At 55.9% G+C, this 20,784-nt stretch overlaps 3 protein-coding genes across 10 annotated transcripts; 1 reads left to right on the top strand and 2 right to left on the bottom strand.

Annotated features, from left to right (window-relative positions):
* The first annotated feature begins 326 nt into the window (after positions 1-326).
* Positions 327-3,268, top strand: ZFAND2B (zinc finger AN1-type containing 2B). Of its 2 annotated transcripts, none has more exons than XM_053904669.1 (9): positions 327-583; positions 862-956; positions 1,193-1,324; positions 1,458-1,609; positions 1,864-1,953; positions 2,029-2,089; positions 2,175-2,242; positions 2,581-2,653; positions 2,964-3,268. In XM_053904669.1, exons 1-9 carry the CDS (start codon positions 529-531, stop codon positions 3,003-3,005), a joined length of 768 nt encoding a protein of 255 aa, XP_053760644.1. In that variant the 5' UTR covers positions 327-528; the 3' UTR covers positions 3,006-3,268. The 2 variants fall into 2 exon arrangements, with proteins under 2 accessions (XP_053760644.1, XP_019301446.1); XM_019445901.2 differs by having other exon boundaries at positions 2,860-3,268.
* A 119-nt stretch (positions 3,269-3,387) lies between these two features.
* On the bottom strand, positions 3,388-11,255 carry ABCB6 (ATP binding cassette subfamily B member 6 (Langereis blood group)). The gene is given in 20 exon segments (XM_053904631.1): positions 3,388-3,671; positions 3,855-3,923; positions 3,999-4,093; positions 4,337-4,449; positions 4,613-4,719; positions 4,721-4,785; positions 5,160-5,264; positions 5,481-5,538; positions 5,773-5,858; positions 5,975-6,038; positions 6,127-6,203; positions 6,333-6,458; positions 6,648-6,713; positions 6,912-7,021; positions 7,542-7,663; positions 8,510-8,693; positions 8,863-8,964; positions 9,167-9,353; positions 9,867-10,004; positions 10,315-11,255. Coding segments are annotated over 20 exon segments (2,535 nt in total). The 5' UTR covers positions 10,864-11,255; the 3' UTR covers positions 3,388-3,559.
* A 282-nt stretch (positions 11,256-11,537) lies between these two features.
* On the bottom strand, positions 11,538-20,713 carry ATG9A (autophagy related 9A). 7 transcript variants are annotated; one of them, XM_019445878.2, is made up of 16 exons: positions 20,534-20,713; positions 19,501-19,558; positions 18,972-19,103; positions 18,807-18,850; positions 18,191-18,255; positions 17,265-17,426; positions 16,954-17,095; positions 15,976-16,724; positions 15,738-15,891; positions 15,453-15,632; positions 14,822-15,070; positions 14,432-14,610; positions 14,209-14,326; positions 13,211-13,433; positions 12,875-13,020; positions 11,538-12,613 (listed from the first exon to the last, which is right to left on the bottom strand). In XM_019445878.2, the coding sequence occupies exons 3-16, from the start codon at positions 19,072-19,074 to the stop codon at positions 12,608-12,610; spliced, it is 2,520 nt and encodes an 839-aa protein (XP_019301423.1). In that variant the 5' UTR covers positions 19,075-19,103; positions 19,501-19,558; positions 20,534-20,713; the 3' UTR covers positions 11,538-12,607. The 7 variants fall into 7 exon arrangements, with proteins under 7 accessions (XP_019301423.1, XP_019301420.1, XP_019301421.1 ...); XM_019445875.2 differs by having other exon boundaries at positions 20,549-20,713; XM_019445876.2 differs by having other exon boundaries at positions 19,501-19,555; positions 20,549-20,713.
* Between the last annotated feature and the right edge of the window lie 71 nt (positions 20,714-20,784).

The following is a 20,784-nucleotide window of genomic DNA, read 5'->3' as shown; positions in this document are numbered from 1 at the left end:
CGAGGAAATATGGGAATCTTCAGCTCGTGGACAGGAAGTGCAGCCGTGGCAGCGGACGAAAGGGCGAGGGGGAAAGTGTGAGAGCGAGAAGCGGGCAAGGGACCCAACTGTAAAAGACCCCAAGCTACCCCAGCCCGCCTTCCCCAAGATATCTACCCTCGTCCTCGCCGGTCCTTTCGCTCTTCTGGGAGCAAAGCCGGCGCGCCGCGCGCGGCCACGCCCTCGCCTCACCCAGCAGGGAAGGGCTGGGCTCTCCTCTGCAAGGGCGTTCCTCCCGCCGCCCCGAGACTGCGCGGGACGTGCCCGCCCTGCGCGATGACGTCAGTGCGCCCGCGCGCGCCGAGGGAGGAGTGGGACCCCGCTGGTCGGGAAGGGCTCAGGCTCCGGTAACTCGGGCTGGGCGGGGGAGAGGAAAGGGCGGAGCTGGGAGCCCCCCCAGAGTGCGGGGTCGTGGCCTGGACCCGGCGCGGGAGCCCTAGACACGATCAGCGCCGCTTCTTCGGCCAGCCGGCCCCGCCCGGTCCGGCGATGGAGTTTCCGGACCTCGGGGCTCACTGTTCCGAGCCGAGCTGTCAGCGCTTGGGTGAGGGGCGGAGCGCGCGGGGGGCGGGGCCGGGCCCGCGGGGCTTGGAGCTGAAGGTGGGGCGAAGGGTGGGCTCCGGGGCTGGAAGTGTCAGAGGAGGGCGGGGATCGAAGTTGGGGTGGGTGGCTAAGGGGGCGTGGCTAAGGAGATGGAGCCTAGGAACGGGTATAGTTTGCTGCAAACCCGGTGGCCGTTTTTCCTTACCGAGTGGAAGGCTTGAGTGAGTGGGAACGACGTCGAGGTCCCGCTGGGCCTGCAATCCGACCCACTTCTTGCAGATTTTCTGCCGCTGAAGTGCGACGCCTGCTCGGGCATCTTCTGCGCAGACCATGTGGCCTACGCCCAGCATCACTGTGGGTCTGCTTACCAAAAGGTGAGGGGGCGGTCTGAGGGTGAGAGGGGGCGGGTGGAGAAAGCATGCAGCATCTCCGGAATCCCTCTGCCTCTCTTTTCCTCTGCTTTATTGCTTTGAGGCTCAGCGGTGCAAACATTGTTTCCTTGTGCGTTATAGGGGGCATATCCAGGTTCTTTCAGGGAGGCTGTTTCAGGACCTGATATTTGGTTGGACTGGGAGCGGGCCACAGACTGAACCCTGCTCCTTAACTCTAGGATATCCAGGTACCTGTATGCCCACTCTGTAATGTGCCTGTACCTGTGGCCAGAGGGGAGCCCCCTGACCGTGCTGTGGGGGAGCATATTGACCGAGACTGTCGCTCAGATCCAGCACAGCAAAAACGTAAGGTAAGCATTGGAGGGGTTAGCCATGACCTAGCTGGGACCATGGATGCTTGCAAACTGGAACAGCTGTTATGATGGGGTTCGAGAAGTGGGGGTCAGAGTCTCAGCAGAGGCAAACCTTCCCACTCCACCTCAGATCTTCACCAATAAGTGTGAACGCTCTGGCTGCCGGCAGCGAGAAATGATGAAACTGACCTGTGAACGCTGTGGCCGAAACTTCTGCATCAAGCACCGTCACCCACTGGACCATGATTGCTCTGGGGAGGGTCACCCAACCAGCCGGGCAGGGTAATTGCAACCAAGTCCAGTACTTGTGCCTTTAGGATCTCCCCATCCTTTTGGAACTTACTCAGCCTCTTTCATTACAAGTTGGGGAGCTTCAAACCTGTTGCCTTTGGCTAGGGGAGTCTTTTAGCTTCATTTTCAAGTGCCTATTTTTCTAGACTGTTTGGAGGAACTCCCCTCCTGACTTCCTGGGTAAGGCCTGGGAGGAGCCTGCAAGCTATCCTTGGAAGCATGCCAAGAGTGTCTCTTCTCTACAGACTTGCTGCCATCTCCAGAGCACAAGCTTCTTCTACAAGCACCATCCCCAGCCCGAGTCGGACATTGCCTTCATCTACCTCTCCCAGCAGGTAGGCCTGCCTGTTTCTCCTCTCCCTTTTTCCCCTTTGCATCTCTGACCTCAGCCTCTTGAATGTCTGCCATAGAGCCACAACCCAGTCTCCATCCCGGACAGCCCCTCCAGTGATTGCTCTGCAGAATGGCTTGGTGAGTTGGGTGGAGGTTGGATGGACAGAAGGAAACCCACACGGAGAATAAAGTCCAAGGCAACTGGTCTTTCTCCTTTTTACAGAGTGAGGATGAGGCTCTGCAACGAGCCCTAGAACTGTCCCTGGCAGAGACCAAACCCCAGGTCCCAAGGTACCTACTCTGGTGAAAGACGATGGGATGCGGGCAAAAGCTCAGATTGGAGGGAGGTACGTGGGACCACTCCAACCCCATGTAGGATGATGGTTAGGCACTTGGGCTCAAAATGAAGCTTATTAACTATATGATCTCTGACAAGTTCTTTTAACCTATAAGGTTATAAAGTTCTTAGTTTCCTCTAAAATGGAACAGTACTAATACCTACCTACTTATAGGGTTGTGTGGAGATTGAGATAATACTCAGAAGTGCTTAGCACGGTGATGCCTAACAGATAAGACATTCATGTTTCAGATATTATTGTCATCTAGTTTAAGCTGTTCCTCCCTCTCAGTTCTCAGGAGGAAGAAGACTTAGCTTTAGCACAAGCACTATCAGCAAGTGAGGCAGAATACCAACGGCAGCAGGTATGAGGACTGGGTGGGGGGAGTTGAGGTCCTGCGTTGGGAGTTTGGGGGGCTTTCTTCAAGTGGTAGAGAGTGTGGAATGGTGGTTATCCTTTTGCTTTTGGTGTGACTCTAGCCCACGCTGGGCTCTGAAGTGAGGACTGTCCCTCATTTCCTTGACGTCGCACCCTGTCTTCCTTCCCTTCCTTCCCCCTTCCTTGCTCCAGGCGCAAAGTCGCACCTTGAAGCCGTCCAACTGCAGCCTGTGCTAGGGCCTTGGGCTTGGGGAGGGAGGCTCGGCTGAGGAGGACTGTGGCCCTCACACCTCTAGGGTACAGAGGGAGAGGAGGCTGGGAGCAGCCTGGAAGACTGAGGAGAAGGAGAAGAAACGGAGGCCCCCTCCAGGGAGCGTCAGGAGGAACAGCTGTGGAGCCCAGCCCACAGAAGGCCCTGCTGGCCTCTCCAGCTGCATAGGAGAGAGCGGCTAGAACCATCCGGCGGCTGGGCCTCGGGGGATGCCGGCCAGGCCCCGTTCAGCTCCCTGCATCATGTAATCCCCCTTACACTGGGGCTGCCTCATGCCGAGGGGACAAGGAGGGGCCTGCAAAGAATAAAGGATCTTGGCAGTCAATAAGACCTCCAAGTGCTGTGTTTCTTTCTCCTCTACAACCGAAACCAGGGGGGTCCTGTCAAGAATGCTCCCCTGACTTAAGTGTAGAGGCCCACGGCAGTACCCCACATCAAAGTCACAAGGATCCTGGCATAGTCCACACTTTTATTTCCCCAAAAAGTGCTTTTCTGAAAGGTTCTTTGCTCTCACTATAGCTAGCACCATACCCCAACCCCAGCATGAAATATACTGGGAAAAGGAATACATCTCATTCCCTTCTGAGTTTTCCTCTTGGAGGGAAGTGGCCACAACTCTTGTCACTGTGTCTCAGTCTGGGATTTGGTGTCTTCAGAGACTTCTTCCTGTCCCCGCTGCTGCAGCTGCCACATCTCCGCATACACCCCACCTCGGGACAACAGAGCCTCGTGCCTGGGGCAAAGTGGAAAGTGTAGGTCCCAGCTATCAGTTCAACCCCAAGAGTCCTCACCAGCAGCCCACAGAGATGAGTGCGATTGGCAAGGGAGATCCCTTCCAGAAACTCCTGGGATTTCACCTTTTCCTGGGGCCCCCAATTCAGAGGCCCTGCCTCATTCATCCTGCTGTGTTCCTTACCGTCCTCTCTCCACAATGCAGCCATCCTTGAAGACGAGGATCTGGTCGGCATCAACCACAGTTGAGAGCCTGAGAAATCAGAACTGGGTTATGCACCACACAACACGAGTGGGCCCCCCGCTGCCTGCTGCCCCGGTCCTGTACCTGTGTGCTACTACGATCGTGGTGCGGTTGGCACAGACTTTGGCCAGAGAAGCCTGGATGGCCCTCTCATTAGACGTATCCAGCGCCGATGTTGCCTACAGAGAGGATCTGTGTAAACCTGCCCCTGCCACCCCAAATCCCCATGGAAGGAGGATGCCAGCTGCTAGCTGAGGGAGGCCTCGGGAATCAAAAAGAATCTGTCTGCACTTGAGAACCGTAAGGTGTTTTTATGAAGCCAGGATTCATGATATCTATCCGTGAGGGAAAACTGCCCACCAGGAATGGCCTGGCCACAGGCAAAGGAGGAAGGAGGAGACTGGGCTGCCCAGGGTTCTCACCTCATCCAGCAGAATGATGTCTGGAGCCTTGAGAATGGTACGAGCAATGGCCACACGCTGCTTCTCCCCACCACTCAGCTTCAGTCCCCGCTCGCCCACCTGTGTCTCGTATCCTGTGAATATCGCCCACCTCCCTCTAGTCACACATAATAAACTTGGTTTCTGTGACCAGACGGGCAGGAAGGGATGGAACAGAGGTCGGGGGGGGGGGGGGGGGGGGGGGTGGGGACAGCAGGACTCAATCAGGCAGGGCACGGACTCTGCAGGGAAGTTCACCTTCAGGGAAAGCCAGGATGGTGTCATGGATGCCCGCGGCCTGAGCAGCAGCCACCACCTCCTCGTCCCCGGCTGTGATGCAGCCATAGCGGATATTGTTGGCGACTGTCATTGAAGAGGACGGTGTCCTGGGGCACGACTCCAATGTGAGACCGGAGGGAGATCTGGGTCACCTGGGCCAAGAGACCATATGCCTCAGCCTGTGAGACTGCCCCAGGCCCGGGAGATAGGATGGACTGGAGGGAAGCACATGGGATGAGGTACAGGAACCCTGTCACCAGCCCCCCAAATAATTCTAGCTGTGGGGGCAAATCACTCGACCTTCCCGAGTCTGTTTCCCTGTCTACAAAGAGAAAATACGCTTTTTACGCTCATGACTACTTTACTTGGATAGGCCACAGAATGCCAAGAAGGCTGAGGTCTCTTGCTGCAGCTTTCTGCAGGGGTGACATCTCCTTCTCTCCCTGGAGAGTGGCCAGCACTTCACAGAACGCTATTCTTTCACACACAGGCCCCTAAGTCACAAACTCCTCCCGAGCAACCTTACCTGGGAAATGTCCTGCCCATCTATTCGGATGCAGCCAGAGCTGAGGTCATAGAAGCGGAACAGCAGGCGCAATACTGTGCTCTTCCCTGCTCCAGATGGGCCCACCTGTTGCATTGGAAACAGACGGAAAATATTTTCAGGCCCACTGGCTTTTAAGGCTTGCTCTCCAAGAAGCCACCAATGTCCGTGGAGGCTGCTACATTCAATCCTGTGGCCCACTGTGACAGGATTCTGACTCCACAGCCTGGGTCACAAATTTCCATGAGCACTGCAATAGGGAAACTCAAGGAGTCTGGGCCAAGGGGCTGGGTCTCCTCTCACCAGGGCCAGTGTCTGTCCAGGCATGACAGTGAAGGACACATCCTGCAGGGTTTCTCGCCTGCAAGGAAGGGTGGGCATGGTCAGCAGGCCTGCTGTACTCCCAGTGCCCCCTTCCATCAGCAGAGCTGCTACCGGGCCCTGCCCCTCCCCTGCTCAGGCTCTCTTTCCAGGCAGTGGTGGGCTGAGAAGCAGGGATGGGGTGGGGGTGGGGATGGGGAGGGTGGGGAATGGGGGCAAGATTGCATATGGACAGTGGGAAAGGGGGCTGTGAGATGGCAAAAGGGGGGCTCACCCACTGGTATAGCTGAAGTGCACATTCTCAAATTCTATCTGGCCCTTCTGGAAACGCAGGGGCCCTGCTCCAGGAAGGTCCTTCACCTGGGAGAGTGGGACCCAGGCATGTTGCCATTACAGGTCTGGTACTCTCCAGACACCAGGAGCACCGTGTGGGCTCCCACTCCCCCCCCCCCCCCCCCCCCCCCCGCTTCACTCACTTCTGTCTTCTCTTTCAGCAGGTCGAACATGTTCTCCATGTCGATGAAGTTTGTCTGGATCATCCTGCAAAAACAGTGCTGGCTGGGGCTCCTCTGAGGAGTTGGGGAAAGAACTGTGCATCCTCAACAGGCGAGGGTGGGAGATCAGTTACCTGTAGTAGGTGCCAAACCAGTTGAGGGGCATGTACAGCTGGATGATGTAGGTGCCAAACAGCACAAAGTCCCCAACCTTGTGAAGATCCACAGAGAAGTGCAGAGTCACAGAAGGCCTTCAGGCTGTCACCTTCCCGCTTCCCACCCAGGAACCTGGGAGCCCAGACATAGGCCCTCTGCCCTGTCCCCAGCACAATTCTCTGACCTGTAGCTTCTGCTCACTGACAAAGTATGCACAAAGCAGGGAGCCAGCAAGGAGCCCAAGTCCAATCACCAGATTCTGGGTCTGATTTAGTAAAACCAGTGAAGCATTTGACTTCCACTCCAAATCCTGGGGCAATAATACGGGGCAGGGGTTAGCGGGGTGGGGGAGGATGTCACATATACACTCTCACCAAATCCAAACCTGGCCAGGCATCTTCAACCTCAAATTTTCAGCCAGAACCGTACTCCTCTTGGCCCTGGCAATTCCGCGAGGCTAGGCCATTGCTCTCGGCAGGCCTCAAACTAGCATCCTCACCTGATAGTTGATAATGGCCTCTCGGTAGCGGTCCACTTCGTAACCTTCCGCGTTATAATACTTCACCTGATGAATTCAAACCACGGTTGTAAGACGTGGCTGCAGCATTTACACCTGGATTATTTCCTCCAGGTCCCCAATCCCCCCTTCCTCATTTTAAACAGCACCCCACCCCCCCCCAGCTCCTAGCAGCCCTGCCGGTCCCAGACACGCTGCTCCACCAGCCACTGTGCCTCACGCTACTGCCACCGAGGCCTTCATTACCGTCTCAAAGTTTAGTAAAGAGTCCACGGCTCGTGCCCGGGTGGCATTTTCCTGGAGGTTCATAGCACGTCGAAACTTTGTTCTCCACTCAGTGACCACAATGGTCAGGACTGCGAGGGACAGGAGGAGGAGGGAGAAGCGATCAAGACATCACCCCAAACCAGAGACCACAAGAGGATGTCTGCTATCTGCCACATACACGTGAACCCTGTACTACAGGCCAGGGACCCAGATTCCCAAAGGGAAAGAGCACTAAGCTCCCTGAGGGAAGGGGCTGTGACAGAGACACCTTTGCAGCCTGTGCAAAGCCTTGCGTGTGAAAATGCTTCGTTGGTGGCCAAGTGAAGCCAAGCTGCATCTGGTTACACAAATGAGGTTTCTCCTTGCCCTGTACCCACAGCAGGCCCCTAATGTGACCAGGATGCCCTTCCCTGGCCCTCCATCCAGGCTGAGCTGAGGTTCCCCTGGCAGAGGAGGAGGCCAACCCATCATGTTGGGGAGCAGCAGGAGCTTATTCAAGTCCACTAATCTACAACCTCCCGTGGTGGGCCACCTGAGTGGGGGCGGGACTCATGCCCAAGGGAGTCCCTGGCATAGTTCCGGGAGACGCCTTCACCAAGCAGCACTCACTGAGGTAAAGACTCATGCACAGGAACACAATGAGGCCAAACCAGGCGTTGAAGAACATGCTGAAGTAGATGATGCCAATGGTGATGTCAGCCAGGGTGGGGAGGACGTTGAATACCAGGTAGCTAGGAGGGCAAGTCAAGCGACAAAGAAAGGTTTAGGGGCTTAGAGCCAGCAACTCTGCCTCCAGGAATTTCAGCGTGGTGTTTTCTTTTTCTTTTAAACGTTTATTTATCTTCGAGACAGAGAGAGAGAGAGAGAGAGAGTGCACGCGCGCACATTTGTGCATGAGTTGGGATGGGGCAGAGGAGAGGGAGACAGAGAATTCAAAGCAGGCTTCGCACTATCCGTGCAAAGCCTGACGTGGGGCTCAAACTCGCGAACCAAGTTATCATGACCCGAGCAACGTCAGATGCTCAACCAACCGAGCCACCCAGGCACCCTAGTGTTTTGTTTTTCAATAGCAACAGACCAGAATCAAGCTAACTAACCCTCAAGAGGTGGGTGGCTAAGTAAACTGTACCTGCCCCAAGCACAGAATGCCGTGTCAATTAGAATGAATGAGAGGGAGCTTCATGCATAGTAAGAATATATCTCCCTAATGTCTTATTAATAAAGCAACTCTAAGAATGACACCTATGCCATGATACTGCTTGTTTTATGAGAACCCTCCCCAATATCATATTAGTGCTGTGAGTCTCCACGTATACATGTGAACACGTAAAAAGCAGAACTCAACATACCAGATGGAGTGGGAACCTTTGGAGAAGTAAAATTTATAAGATATCACATAAGATATTTGCTCCATTTTATTTGTCTTATTATGAGAGCAGGTGCATGCTAATCTTGAAGTTAAAAAAAAAAAAAAAGGATGGAGAGGCAGCTGAAGCTGGGTGCTTTCTCTGGACAGCCCCTTCATTCCTGTGTCTCCAGCCCCACCCTCCCACACTCCATTTCCACTGGCCTGGCACCTGAGCAGCCCTGTGACGCTGGACGTGCCCCGGTCTACAATCCGCAGCACTTCCCCCGTTCGGCGCCCCAGGTGCCAGCGCAGCGAGAGCTCATGCAGGTGGGAGAAGAGGTGCAGCTGCACCTGCCGCGATGTGAACTGCTGTACCCGGATCCACAGGAACGTGCGCAAGTTGCTCACAAAGCCTGGGGGGAGCCAGGGGAGGCCTCAGTAGAGCTTAGGGGCCAAATGACATCGGCCCAGTACCCAGACATGAAAAGTCTGAGAACCCCAAGGGGCCAGGGGAGGGATGCTTGGGGGAGGAAGGCAGGGAGGGACCAATACCAGCCAGGGGGATAGCAGAATCCCTCATACCTGTGCTGCCAGTGCCACCGCCCTGGAGGAACTTGAGGAAGACATAGGTGATAACAGTCCAGGCCAGGGAACTCCAAGGCGCCTTCTCAGTCAACAAGTTCACTATGGTGGAGAAAATAAGTCAGAGGCCACTTATGGCCCCCAGGACACTCTTCAGAAGAAACCGATCCGGGCACCAGCCACAGCCTCTTTCTGATTATCCAGCTCCTAACACTGTCCCACCTTCCTAGGTTTGGGCCCCCACCCCTCACCAGGCCGAATAAAGGACCAGAAAGAGCTGAGCTGGCACTCCTTCCCCCCTCACCTATGTTCCTGTAGAAGATGGGGACCAATACGTTCAGCCCCCGTTCCAATCCCATGAGTCCCAGGCAGATGAGCACAACAAGCTGCAGAGCTGGACTCCCTCGAGGCCACAGGTAGCCACTCAGTAGGCGGAGCTTCCTGCCAAGGTCTCGCCAGGTAGAGCCTGGTGCTTCCTCTGTTGACTGAACCTAGGAATGTAAAACACATAGGGGAGGAGAGCTCAGAAGTCAGAGAGAAGTGCCCTAGAGGCACCTGAGTGGCTCAGTCGGTTAAGTGACTAGATTCTTGATTTCGGCTCAGGTCATGATCTCACAGTTCATAAGATCAAACCCCACATTGGGCTCTGTACTCACAGCACAGAGCCTGGAGCCTGCTTAGGATTCTCTCTCTCTCTCTCTCTCTCTCTCTCTCTCTCTGCTCCTTCCCCATTTGCACACACACTCTCTCAAAATAAATAAGTCAACATTAATAAAAAAAAAAAAAAAAAAAAAAAAAAAAGGAAGTGCCCTAGCCAAACCCCTCTAGGGAAAATGTATGGGACTGCAGCTTCCAGTTATCTTAGACCCCAAATGATTCCTGATGAGGTCAGAAAGCCTCTTGTGGCATAAACTGAGATTTGAGAAAGAATTATTATGGTGGCAAAAAAGGATGACAGGCAATGAAATTAAGACAGGCTCTAAGGTTCAGAAATTCAGGTGTACCTGGGACCTCTCTACATCTTGATCTTCTTCATTAACCTTCAAGGCGTAGGACTGGGGACGAAGTCCAGGGGCCCAGAGTCCCAGGATAAAAAGCCCTCCAGAGACCACATACCGCAGCACCCATAGGCTAAATTGGACCTAGAATGAAACGCGTAGGGAGAGCATCAAGGAAGGCCAAAATGCCATTGTTACCACTTAGAACAGGGCTAGGGAATGGGGCAGGGCACACACCCAGCTCAGGGGCCCAGCATCAAACAGGCTTTAAAAAAATGTAGAGTGACTCAGCACAGACACACCCCACCAGCTGGCTATCAGCAACCTGCCAAGCAGGCCTCCTCCTTTTTCTCTTAGAGGCATCCCAAAGTGTGGAGCCAGTGTGACTAGACATTCTGTCTTTCTCCCCAGCCCTTGCCACTCATGATTCTCCATTCCCCACAAAGTCCCTTACCTTCTGGCTCAAGTCTGCCCTTGCCCACCACCACTGTGGGCTGTTCCAAGACACAAGGGCCAAGTTCTCAGCTGCAAACGCCACAGTCCAGAGGAGCAGGAGACCCAAGCTGTGCCTGAACTCGATCCAGATGCCCATTGCTAGCCTTTGCCAGGCCTGATTGCGTTCCACCACGAGCAGCCCCAGGCCACAGGCGCTGGCCAGAGTCCCAAATATGGAAGCCAGCAGTAGGTAGCCTGGCAGCGGGGCTCCCCCAGTAGTGCCCACCCGGCCAACCAGGGTAGCTAGGGGCAGCGCCACCTGGAGTGTAGCCAGAAGTAGCTGCAGCCCATAAGGAAGGACAAGGGGGCCGGCGCTCCAAGACATCTCACGGGAGCCAGCTGGCCACTCCCGACGCTTGCAGGTAAGGGCTAGCACCAAGGCCAGAGCCCCCAGGGCCATCAGTATCGAGGGCACAACCGTGAAGAAGAAGCAGGGACTAAGGCCACCCTTCTCCCAGGCCGGACCCACGGGCCCTTCGGCCTCGCAGTAATTGCCCACAGTCACCATGGTAATGCGTGGCCGCCGGCCGAGGCTGCGGGGACTGCGGGAAGGGAGAACGGGACCGGCTGCTCAGGGCGGGACGCGAATGCCAGGGTGTCTCGGGTCATGGAGACAAGGGGCGCCAAGCCGCGGGCCTCTCGGGCAGGGACACACGTGGGTCCGGCCACACTACCCACTCTCTTCGCGCACGCGCGGCCGACACGCACTCACGCAGGGCACGTACGCCGTCTTCGGCAGTCCGTCCGCCCCTCGCTCGCAGCCCAGGCAGGACCCTCCTGCCAAGTCCGGGCCCAAAGGAATGTTGAGCATCTGACTGGAGCGGCTCTGGCGCAGCAGCCCTGCCCACCGGGGGGCGGCCTCAGCCCCTACCTAGGGTCCCCATTGGCCAAGCTCCCTGAAGGGGCCGGGAGTTAAGGTGCACGCGGGAAAGGCAAAATACAGGGGCGGAGTCGGGCTGGTCACGTGCGCAGGGCGCGAAATCTGACCGCAGGTACAGCGGGAGACCTTGACCTCCACGGAACCATGGCTAGGAAATGGACCTTTTGCTAGCACGCTGGCTCGGTTTAGCTGAGTGACGGCATAGGCCCACTTTCCTATAGGGCCCCAGCCACCTGGGGAATCAGACGCAACCCACTCGTTCTCAGAATCCTAGCCGCGCGAGAAAACAGGCCAAGACCTGGTCAAAGTCCCTTTTTTTTTTTTATTAAGGGTTATCAAGCTGTACACAGTTCCTACTCCTTCCGCTGCGAGCTCAGGCAGCGCGGTTCACCACACCCGCAGCGGACCAGACCTGGGCGAGGCGCGGGGCGGAGAGTAGGAGCTGAATCCCAGCATGCAACGCGGCAGCTCAAAGCCTAGGGCGAAGGCCTCCTGTCGCGCCTCCATCCCCCTCTAGGGGTCAGCGGGAGACAGGCCAGAGCTCTCTTGCTGGGAGGTAGACAGCCAAGGGCACACTCCAGCCCAGTCCGTCCCAAGTGCAGGCGGTAAGGGGTACAATAAGCAGCAATGGGGGCCAGGATGGCCTCAGTCTCCCAGGGGCCCATCCTAAAAGTGGGAGAGGGCAGCAAATAATTTCTATCCTGCTCCTGCAATTTAGAAACCTTCCTTCTTAGTGTCAAAAGATAGCTGGGAGCTAGGGCCTCCACACCAGTGCAAAGCAAAAGCTGAACTGAACGGGAGCAAGCGAACAGAACGGGAGCAAGCGGCATACACGCCAGTAATGTGCGGGAAGCAGGAGAGAAGTGAGCAGGCTGCAGCACTGGGAGAGAAGTGGGAGTGAGGTAAGGGCCACAGCCTGAGCTGCTCATCTGTTCAGGGTGGAGGGAGGGAGGCTGCAGACGTTGAGGGTCCAGACCCAACCTCCCCACTCCACAGTTGGCACAGGTGCTCCCTGCTTGGCAGCTTCTGTGATGGGCAGTCCTCTGGAGACTTGCAGGGGCAGGTGCGAAGGTGGCAGTACTGGGGCTGGGCTGGGGACCAGTTTCTAGCACCACACTCTGAGCCAAGGGGGGGGGGGGGGGTCCTGGGAATGAGGCTAGAGTCCTGTGTGCCTTGGTTCCTAGGCCCCCAGTTTCTCTCCTGGGGCTGTGGCAAGCCCAGCGTTGGCACCTCCCTTGGCCGGGCACGGACACACAAACACCACACACGTGGAGCTGGGCGACACTCAGAGAAGCCCTCCATGGCGGGAGGATGGGATGGAAGGGCAACAGTGGCCTCCATCCTGGGACATAGGGACCTTCCTCAGCCTTGCCTACACCTGTGGAGAGAAAAGGGTTAGTAATGGATATAGTCTTTAGCTAGCTGCTGACCCAAATAAAGCCTGGAGATAAAGGAAAAGGAAAGCTTGATTCCTTCAGAAATTGATTTCAGAGTAGGTGAGGGAAGAAAACGGGAGTGTATGTTGGAGGGGAGAAGCAGCATCTCTGTACGAGAGGGCTGCCTTCTCTCACATGGGACTTGGACCTCAGCCTGGAAGTTACTACTTCTGGTAGTTGTTCTCGGGTCCTGGAGCCCTTACCTTGTGCACCTGTGGGGGAAGCTCGTCCTCCGAGCCCTCCTCGGGCACAGGCTCTGGGTGCCTTGATGCTGACTGTCCATCTTCAGCCCACCCTCCAAGGGGCAGCCGAGAGAAGTGAGAGGGAGCCCGGGGTACTGTGCCAGGATCTAGAGACAAAAGTAAACATACCCTTAGAATTAACCCAAACAGAAATGTGGAGAAAGGTTCTATGCGGGGTGGAGATGAGGGTTAGTCTCTTTGGGCCTGATTGCTCTGACCTCTTTCCTCCCCAAGAGGCTTCGGAAAGAGCCACCCTTCCCCCAAGGCTCTGTGTCCTCCCTAACCGCCATTGGATACCTGTGATGCCCCCGTAACGCCTCTGGAAGCCCCCCTGCAGGGCGGTGGTCTCAGGTGCTCCAGGCCGGGGTGTAGCACAGGGATAGCTGGCAGAGCGGGGGATAGGCTGGGGGGCCCGGGAGCCCTCTCCCCCCTCTTCAGGGGCACTCTCCCCACTCTCATCGCTCTCCCGGCGGTGCCACACGTGCCGCTCAGGTTCGGCCTGGGCCTGCTGCTTGTGGAGCTGAAAAGTGGGGGGGCTCATTAGTTGGGGACAGGATGTCTGAAACAGCTGCCCCCCACCATGGTATCCCCCAGTTCCCATTTTTACCACCTCACCCAGAATCACTAACCCAGAGTAACCATCATGTTAACACACATATGACATCTTACAGGTTAAATTCTCTGCAGGTCCCTGGAACAAATCTGTGTGTAATGTAAGAGCTGTAATGATCCTCGCTTTGTGTAGTCATGTAAGTCAAGAACAGATTGGTTGCGCATCTAAGTGCCAGGCACTTTTTTAGGTGCTGGGACTACAGCGGTGAACAAAATAGACAAAAATCCCAGCCCTGTATGGCTTATATACTGGGGGATGGGGGGGGGTTATAGACAATAAAATAAAGAGGGGGGAAAAATACAATATGTCAGATAGAAGCTATGGAGAAAAACAGAGCAGGAAGATTTAGGAGGGTGGCCAAGGGAGGCTTTTAGTCAGGGTGGCCAGAGATGGTCTCACAGAGGAGGTAAGAACAGATATGTGAATAAAGACAACGGGGGAACCATACGCATATCTCAGGGAAGTGGATTCTTGGCAAGGGAAACAAACGGGTAAAGGCGCTGGATGAAAGTAAGCTTGGCTAAAAAGGATAGTAAAAGGGTATATGCGGGAATGGAGATTACAGAGTGGGTAAAAGGCAGAGAAGGGTTCTGAGCCCAGGTCTTGCTTTTCCACACCCCAAACCCTCTCTTTTTCAGCGGCCACCTGGATCCCGTGGCTCGGCCCCTTCCTGCCCACTCACCTGGTGCATATAGAGGGCATGCAGGCTCATCTCGGTGGACGCGTATTCCGACAGCACCAGGCTCTGCAGCTGTCCTTCCCACACGCTGCTCCCGGAGCTGGCTGTCCTGGCATCCACCCTGTCCCTCCCAGCACAGACAGACAGCAGCCGTCAACATTTCTGACCCACAGAAGTTGCTGGGGTCTATTCCCAAGTCCTCCCATCGCGGCCCACCTCTACTCACCCAGAGCCTGTCATGGTGCTGGCGGCTCGGCCCGTGGGGACCTGACCCGGGTGCAGAGGGGAGAAGGAGCGCAGGGCAGAGGCGACCTCAGCCCTGTGCCTGGAGCCTTGAAGGTCTCTGGGCAGTGGGGGGCCCCGGCAGGAGGAGCCGGCTACCACATTTGCAATAAGGCTCAGTGGCTGTGAAAGAAAACGGGTGGGTAGACTTCCCAGGGCAGGAGGGAGGCTGCGGGGTCCCCCAGTATCCTGGGTGTCAGGACTCAGTGGAATAGACGTAACAGACAGAAGGAAACCGATAGGGTAGGTAGGCCCTTCCACCCCACGTCCAGTCCTCAACTCCCAGCACCTGGAGCACACGCTGCCCGTCACCGCCCAGGCCCCAGGAACACACCTCAGACTCAGATTGTAAGGACTGGATGGACGTAAAGAGAGCATTTTCAGGGAGCAGACCCCCTTGGGCAAGGCCAGCCGCTGCTCCGTCCCGCTGAACCTGCTCTTTGAGGAAGCCGAGGAAGGCCGTGCTCTCACGTGGTGGCTGCCAGCCAGGGTTGGTGATGGCAAAGTGCATGAGGGACAACTCTGTCTTCCCATCCTCAGCTTGCTGGTACACTGAGGCCTCTGTCTGCCCACCGGACAGCCACTGCACAAGGGAGGCTACAGTGAGCAGGACTGTCCTCTGACGGGAACCCTTTTTGTACCTTTCCTGCTAGAGGGGAGGCTGTGCCCCTGGAGGACGGACCACAACGCGCTGCTGTATCTTGTCCAGGGGCCCCGGTGCCCCACCCCAGGAGTAGTCACGTGCTGGACTAGTTGCTCGGTTTGTGCCTTTCTCAAGGGAACGTGGCCAAAAGTGCAAGTTTAAGACTAAAATCCAGCCCTAGCTCCGGTTTACCAAGCAGTGTGCACCCTGGCACGTGGCTGCCCAGAGGCAGGGCTGCCTTTTTGTGGTGATTCGTTGGCTCAGTTTGCCCAAAGACAATGCCGGCATTGCCTCTGGCCACCTGCCCGTCCTCTCCCGGTACCTGGGGATGCCCATGCTGGCGAACATCCATCTGAGCAAAGGAGCAGGTATCTCCAACACCAACGACCTCTACGGTGAAATTGCGGAAGAAGTCTATAATCTCCAGGGCCCGTGGACGCAGGCAGAAGATGAGGATCAGGGGTGTGACAATGGGGCTCAGTAATTCCTCCAAGATGAACACCTAAAAGGGAGGGGACCCAGATCATAAGAGAGGAGGAGGGATCCCAGCCCTTACCACCGAGCTATTAGCCAGTCTCTAGCAGGCCCTAACTCCAACTCCACTCACTGCCTTGTACTGGAAGAGCTGGGCAAACTCGTCCCGGGTCTGCGAGCGGTGGGCATTACCCTGCCAGTGGTCAGGCATGTAGTGGATGTGAGCGAGGATCACGCGGAGCAGCTGCTCAGGGCAGAACACCATGTGCTGGTCCGGAATAAAGGACCTAGGGGCATCAGGGTCCCCGTGAGAGGCAAGCCTTTCCCAGGAACGCTAGCCTGCTTGCTCCCGCCTGCTGCCCCTGGCCCACCTGCACACGGTCACGGTGACCCCCAGGAGTGTGACGGTGGTGAGGACGTGTTCCACAGCCAGCACATCTTCGTCGTAGATGGTGAGGGCAATAAGCACGGCCAGGATGGAGCCAGCGAAGAAGGCGCCGTTCTTGGCCAGCAGCGTCAGCAGAGGTGACAAGAAGCAATTCATGTACTTGGAGGCGGGCTTGTAGCCTCGGTTGAGGCGGGACTGCAGCTCGTGCTCCAACTCGTTGAAGTGGCGGAGGTAGCAGCGGCCGTAGAGTGACCAGCAACGTGCTCCCAGGGCCCCGGGCTCCCGCTTCAGCACCTCGGCGTAGCTGAAGAAGGCGTACAGGATCTGCCAGATGAGGATAAGGGGGCACAGCAGGAAGTTGGCGATGCCGATCCACAGGATGCGGTTGCTGAGGCGCTGGGCCAGCTCTAGCCGTTGCCCCCCACGTTTGTACTCAGCCTTGAGGCTCCATTCATTGAGAAACAGAGAGCCGGGTCCCCAGAAGAGGATCAGCTCGAAGTTGTACTTGAGGCCACGGGTGAAGAAGACGGCCTCCCCCAGGCCGGGCAGGCGGAAGCGCAGAGGCAGGAGGGATTTGTTAACCAGCGCGACCATGTAGTTCTGGAAACGGAGGATGCGGTGGTAGATGTCCAGCTCGGTCAGCTCACGCTTGTGGATGCAGATCTGGTGCTCTTTCTGGGTCTGCACGATTCGGGCCTGCACTTCCTGCCATGTGCAGTATGGAAGGGCAGACTGTCGGGTGGGAGAGAGACAAGGCAGGGAAGGTGGGCTTTTGCCCCGACTCCTTCCCCGCATTAGCTGTGAGGTCCTGTGCTTAGCCGCGCGGAGCCTTTAAGCAGACACTCCCTGACCTACCAGTGACGGATGAGGATGCCCGAGGCCCAGGAATACACCCCACGCTTCCCTAGCCACAGAAGGCATCTTGGGCTGTGGTGCTAACCGCTCAACTTCCCAGTCTCACCATGGGGATACGCAGAGCATGCAGGTAGAAGGAGTGGATCTCCCAGTAGCAGCAAATGTTATAGATGAACTTGATAAGCCGATGGATCCAGAATACAGCAGCGATGACCAGGATGGTGATAAGGGAGCCATTTTCCTGAATCCTAGTGGGGAGGAAAAAGGAAGGAAGGAGGGGTGGCCCTTGCGGAGTCTTGGGAGACACGATGCTATCCTGAAGGATGTGGCGAGGCCGAGTCTGTGTTCTAGGGGATGTGTGACTACCTCACATTCCATTCCATTCCCCACCTGTTAGCAGAACTCTGCAGCCCTTACCTTGCACTACAGACCTGGGCAGGCAAAAAGGCATCTGGCAGAGTGACCTTGACAGGCTCGGTAGGGTGAAGACTATGGTTCACCATCTTGTTGGCAAATAGGATGTCATAATCCACACAGCTAACCAGGAAGGTGGTGAAGGCAACCACAAAGAGGAACTGCCTGGGGAGTTGGGAAGAGGGGCCACAGTCCAGGAGTCAGAAAAGCACCAGTGAAACAGTGTGGGGAAAGAGAAGAGTCTGGAAGCAGCAGAAGGAGATTATAGACTACAGCCTCTAGGGACACGCAGGCGCAGGCGCTGGAGAACTCCCAGGGGGCTCTCCTTACTGCCCAGCCCCAGGGACCTTCTAAGACCCAAACCAGCTACTACTTTTTCCTTTTAGCCTCAGGGCATCACACAATCAGCCAGCTTTTCTCACCAGTAGTAATCTCTGCCACCACTTACTAGACTCTCAAAGATCTTCTGATTGTGGTTTCTTCTTCCCAATCCCTGATTTCCTTTTGAGATAGTATTTAGAAGCCCTTAGGGGGTTTACAGTCTTTTCTTATTGAAGGAAGGTTTCCCAATCCCATTCCCTTTGGCAAAACCATATGGCTCCTCCCTTTTAGAAAGCTCTTTGCCTTCTAAAGCCATCTCTAAGACCTCCAGACTGAACTATGCCCATTCCATTGGAGCTCTAATGAAATGATCAAGTCTGAGTTCTCTTCATGGAAGAGATAGGACTTGGAAAGCATTCCTTATAGGGGAGATTAAAAAAAAAAAATGAGATTGGAAATTTTGGTGCCACACCCAGTCCCTGAATTCTGAGAGTCTGCAGAGTTTTGAGCCTAGGACTGAACCGCCTTGGCAGGAATGGCCAGGGCTGAGCTCAAGGAAAGACTGACATGTAGTCCTTCACCACATCACCATCCCTTCTTAGACTTACATGAGCTCAAAGATCTCCCCGATGAGCATGCAAGTGAAGCCATTCTTCTGGTGTAGATTATAAACGTAGAATTGTCAAGAAAAATGTGGTTGATAGAGACAGCAGTTAAGAGCACAGACTTTGGTGTCACATACCTGAACTTAACTCCTGGCTCCATGACTTTCAAGCTGTGTGACTTTGGCCAAAATTACTTACCCTCTCTAAACTTTTGTCTGCAGTGGTACCTGTCCCATAGATAATAGCACCTGTCTTATAGCACCTGTCTCATAGAATTATTAGATATGAAACAATATGCATAAAGTATTTAACACAGAGCTGACACAGAATAAGTCAAAAGATATTATTATAGTTATTAGCGTCCCATCAAAAAGAAAGATCACCTTTAAAGAGGTTCCTTATAAACTGACACCACAAAGTGAAAGGCACGTAGTTCTTGGTAAACCTGGGGTATCATTATCTATAACAATCGTTATTTCCTCAGCCTCTTTCAGTGTTAAGAAAACTTCCACCTCCCTTCCAGAGACTAGAATCAGACCCACCCCAACTGCCCAAGAGGGGCCTGGCTTAGGGAGGGGATAAAGTTCCCAGAGCTCCAACACAGAGACACAAAGGATATTCGAGAGAAGAAGAGGTCAAGGTTTTCGATGTGGTGCCAAGGTGCTGTGGGCATAGGAGCAGAGATGTCAGAGCCCCGAAGGAACATGAGCCCCTTGTTCCCTCCGTGTTCCTCCACCAACTCTCTCCCCCTGCCCTGGCGCCCTTGTTGTGTCCAAGCACTCACATTTACTCCCCTCAGGGACGTGCACCAATAGGTCCTCCTCCCCAGGGGGTGAATCACTGTAGGAGGCCTCAAGGCGCTGGTATTCGGTGTCAAACTGCGCCATCACCACCGCCCCCTGTCCACTTTGTCCACCTGCCGGTAATGAAAAGAGATCCAGGTTCAGACTTTGGTGCTGCTTGTCTCCTGTCCTGCCTAGTAGGCCAGAAAGAGTGAGAAAGAATCCTTGGGCTTGGTCTCCACTACCAGTCTTCTTGGCTCAAAGGCAGTGGAGTTGCTACCAAAGGAGAGCAGCAAGCTCAGGGCCTGGGAGGTCAGTCATTCCCAGAGCCTCTACTGAGTGTCTACTGAGGTCTTGCCGGTCTGAAGCCAGGCTCTGCCCCTTTGCTGGAGGGCAGGGGCTGTTTCATCTTCTATTCAGTGGAGATAAGGGGACTTCCCTCTGCCCTCCAGGAGAAACCCGGGTCTCCCAAGAGACTAGAAGTTTGGAAGCATTTTGTAAACAAAGGTTGAGATAAGCACATGGCCCTACCAGCTCCATGGACAGCATCTGCTCCACTCCAGCCCTTGATGCCCTGGCTCTGCAGCTGCTGGAGGAGAAGGTGTCAGGCCCCAGAGAGTGGGGATTGGGGACAGAAAGAAACCCAACCCCCCTGCCCACCCACCCTCAACTAAGAGGAGGCCAAGCATGGGGCAGGGAGGCTGCAGTGGGGAAGAGGCACTACGGCTATGTGCCCTTCCTCTGGTTGTACTATACAGGGCCACTCATCCAACTCATCCCAAGAAGTGGCTTGTTGAACCTGTAAAGACTGGATCAGTACAGACCTGAGGTCAGGCAGCCCCTCCGGACTGTTTTTCCATCGCCCCACCTCGGGCTCAGAATATTCTATAGGCCTCTCAGGGTCCTCAAAGCCCCAAATCCAAAACCCAAGAACAGGGTCTTTCTGAACAAGACCTTTCTGATCACCCCCTTCCCCTGGTTCCCTAGCAGCAAAGGTCCAGCAGACAGGCATAGTTCCTGGAGGGGAAATCCTGACTGGGTCACTGTAGACACAGATCCTGGGCAAAGTGTGGGTTCCCTAGGTCCCTGGAGCCAGGCATGTTTAGATGGCACTCACCCAGTCGGTGCAGACCCTGGGGCCCTGGAACACGGCCCAGCCTGGCCCCAGTGGGATTCCCTGGGTTAGTGAGAGCCCTGGGTCAGAAGGAGCTGACCAAGCCCTCAGGGAACTCACCACTGACCAGGTCAGTGTGGACCCAGGGTCATGGAGCCCCGGCTGGCCGGGCCTGGGCTCAGAGGTTCCTGCGGATGTTGGAAGAATCGAGCCAGTCCGACAGCAGATCGCCCCCGTGGGCTGGGTTGCCTCCCCACACCCAGCCGCCAAGACCCGAGCCCAGTGCGCCCCAGGGTCGCCCGGCGCCAGGCCAAGGGCTCGGCTCCCAACAGCGGACAACCTCGCGCGCGGCCCCGCCGCCCGCGCGCGCCCCCGTCCGCGCGCCCCCGCCATCAAAACATTCCGGCTGCGCGCCTCCGCCCCGCCCGCGGAGCCCCTTCCCCCCGTTACCCGCTATGAGCTCACTTAGGGCTCCGCAGGCACCCTCGGTCAGGCCCAACCCGGGCCCCGAGATTCCAGTAACCGATCTCGCGTTTCACTTCAGGAACCGTGACCCGAGTGATTCCAGGGGCTCGGTCGGCTCCGCTGGGCTCGTCCGGACCCAGAGCTCTAGGCCCGGCGCCTGTCACTCACTGTCACCCGCAGCCAATCTGACCAATGAGCGTGGGGGGCGGAGATATGACGGCCAATTCTCGGCTTCG

The sequence above is a fragment of the Panthera pardus genome, unplaced genomic scaffold (assembly GCF_024362965.1).
Source record: "Panthera pardus isolate Hobbes unplaced genomic scaffold, ASM2436296v1 HiC_scaffold_10, whole genome shotgun sequence".
In the NCBI taxonomy this organism is placed as follows: Eukaryota; Metazoa; Chordata; class Mammalia; order Carnivora; family Felidae; genus Panthera; species Panthera pardus.
Note: the sequence above shows the minus strand (reverse complement) of the source record. Positions and strands in the feature narration are given on the sequence as shown.

Excerpts from the sequence above, each read along its gene's own strand:
- ZFAND2B (XM_019445901.2), top strand. The coding sequence starts at position 529 with ATGGAGTTTCCGGACCTCGGGGCTCACTGTTCCGAGCCGAGCTGTCAG. Across the intron at positions 1,954-2,028 it reads TCATCTACCTCTCCCAGCAG|AGCCACAACCCAGTCTCCAT; the intron begins GTAGGCCTGCCT and ends TGTCTGCCATAG. Across the intron at positions 2,090-2,174 it reads TTGCTCTGCAGAATGGCTTG|AGTGAGGATGAGGCTCTGCA; the intron begins GTGAGTTGGGTG and ends TCCTTTTTACAG.
- ATG9A (XM_019445878.2), bottom strand. The coding sequence starts at position 19,074 with ATGGCGCAGTTTGACACCGAATACCAGCGCCTTGAGGCCTCCTACAGT. Across the intron at positions 14,611-14,821 it reads CCTTACAATCTGAGTCTGAG|CCACTGAGCCTTATTGCAAA; the intron begins GTGTGTTCCTGG and ends TTTCTTTCACAG. Across the intron at positions 13,434-14,208 it reads ATGCCCTCTATATGCACCAG|CTCCACAAGCAGCAGGCCCA; the intron begins GTGAGTGGGCAG and ends CCCACTTTTCAG.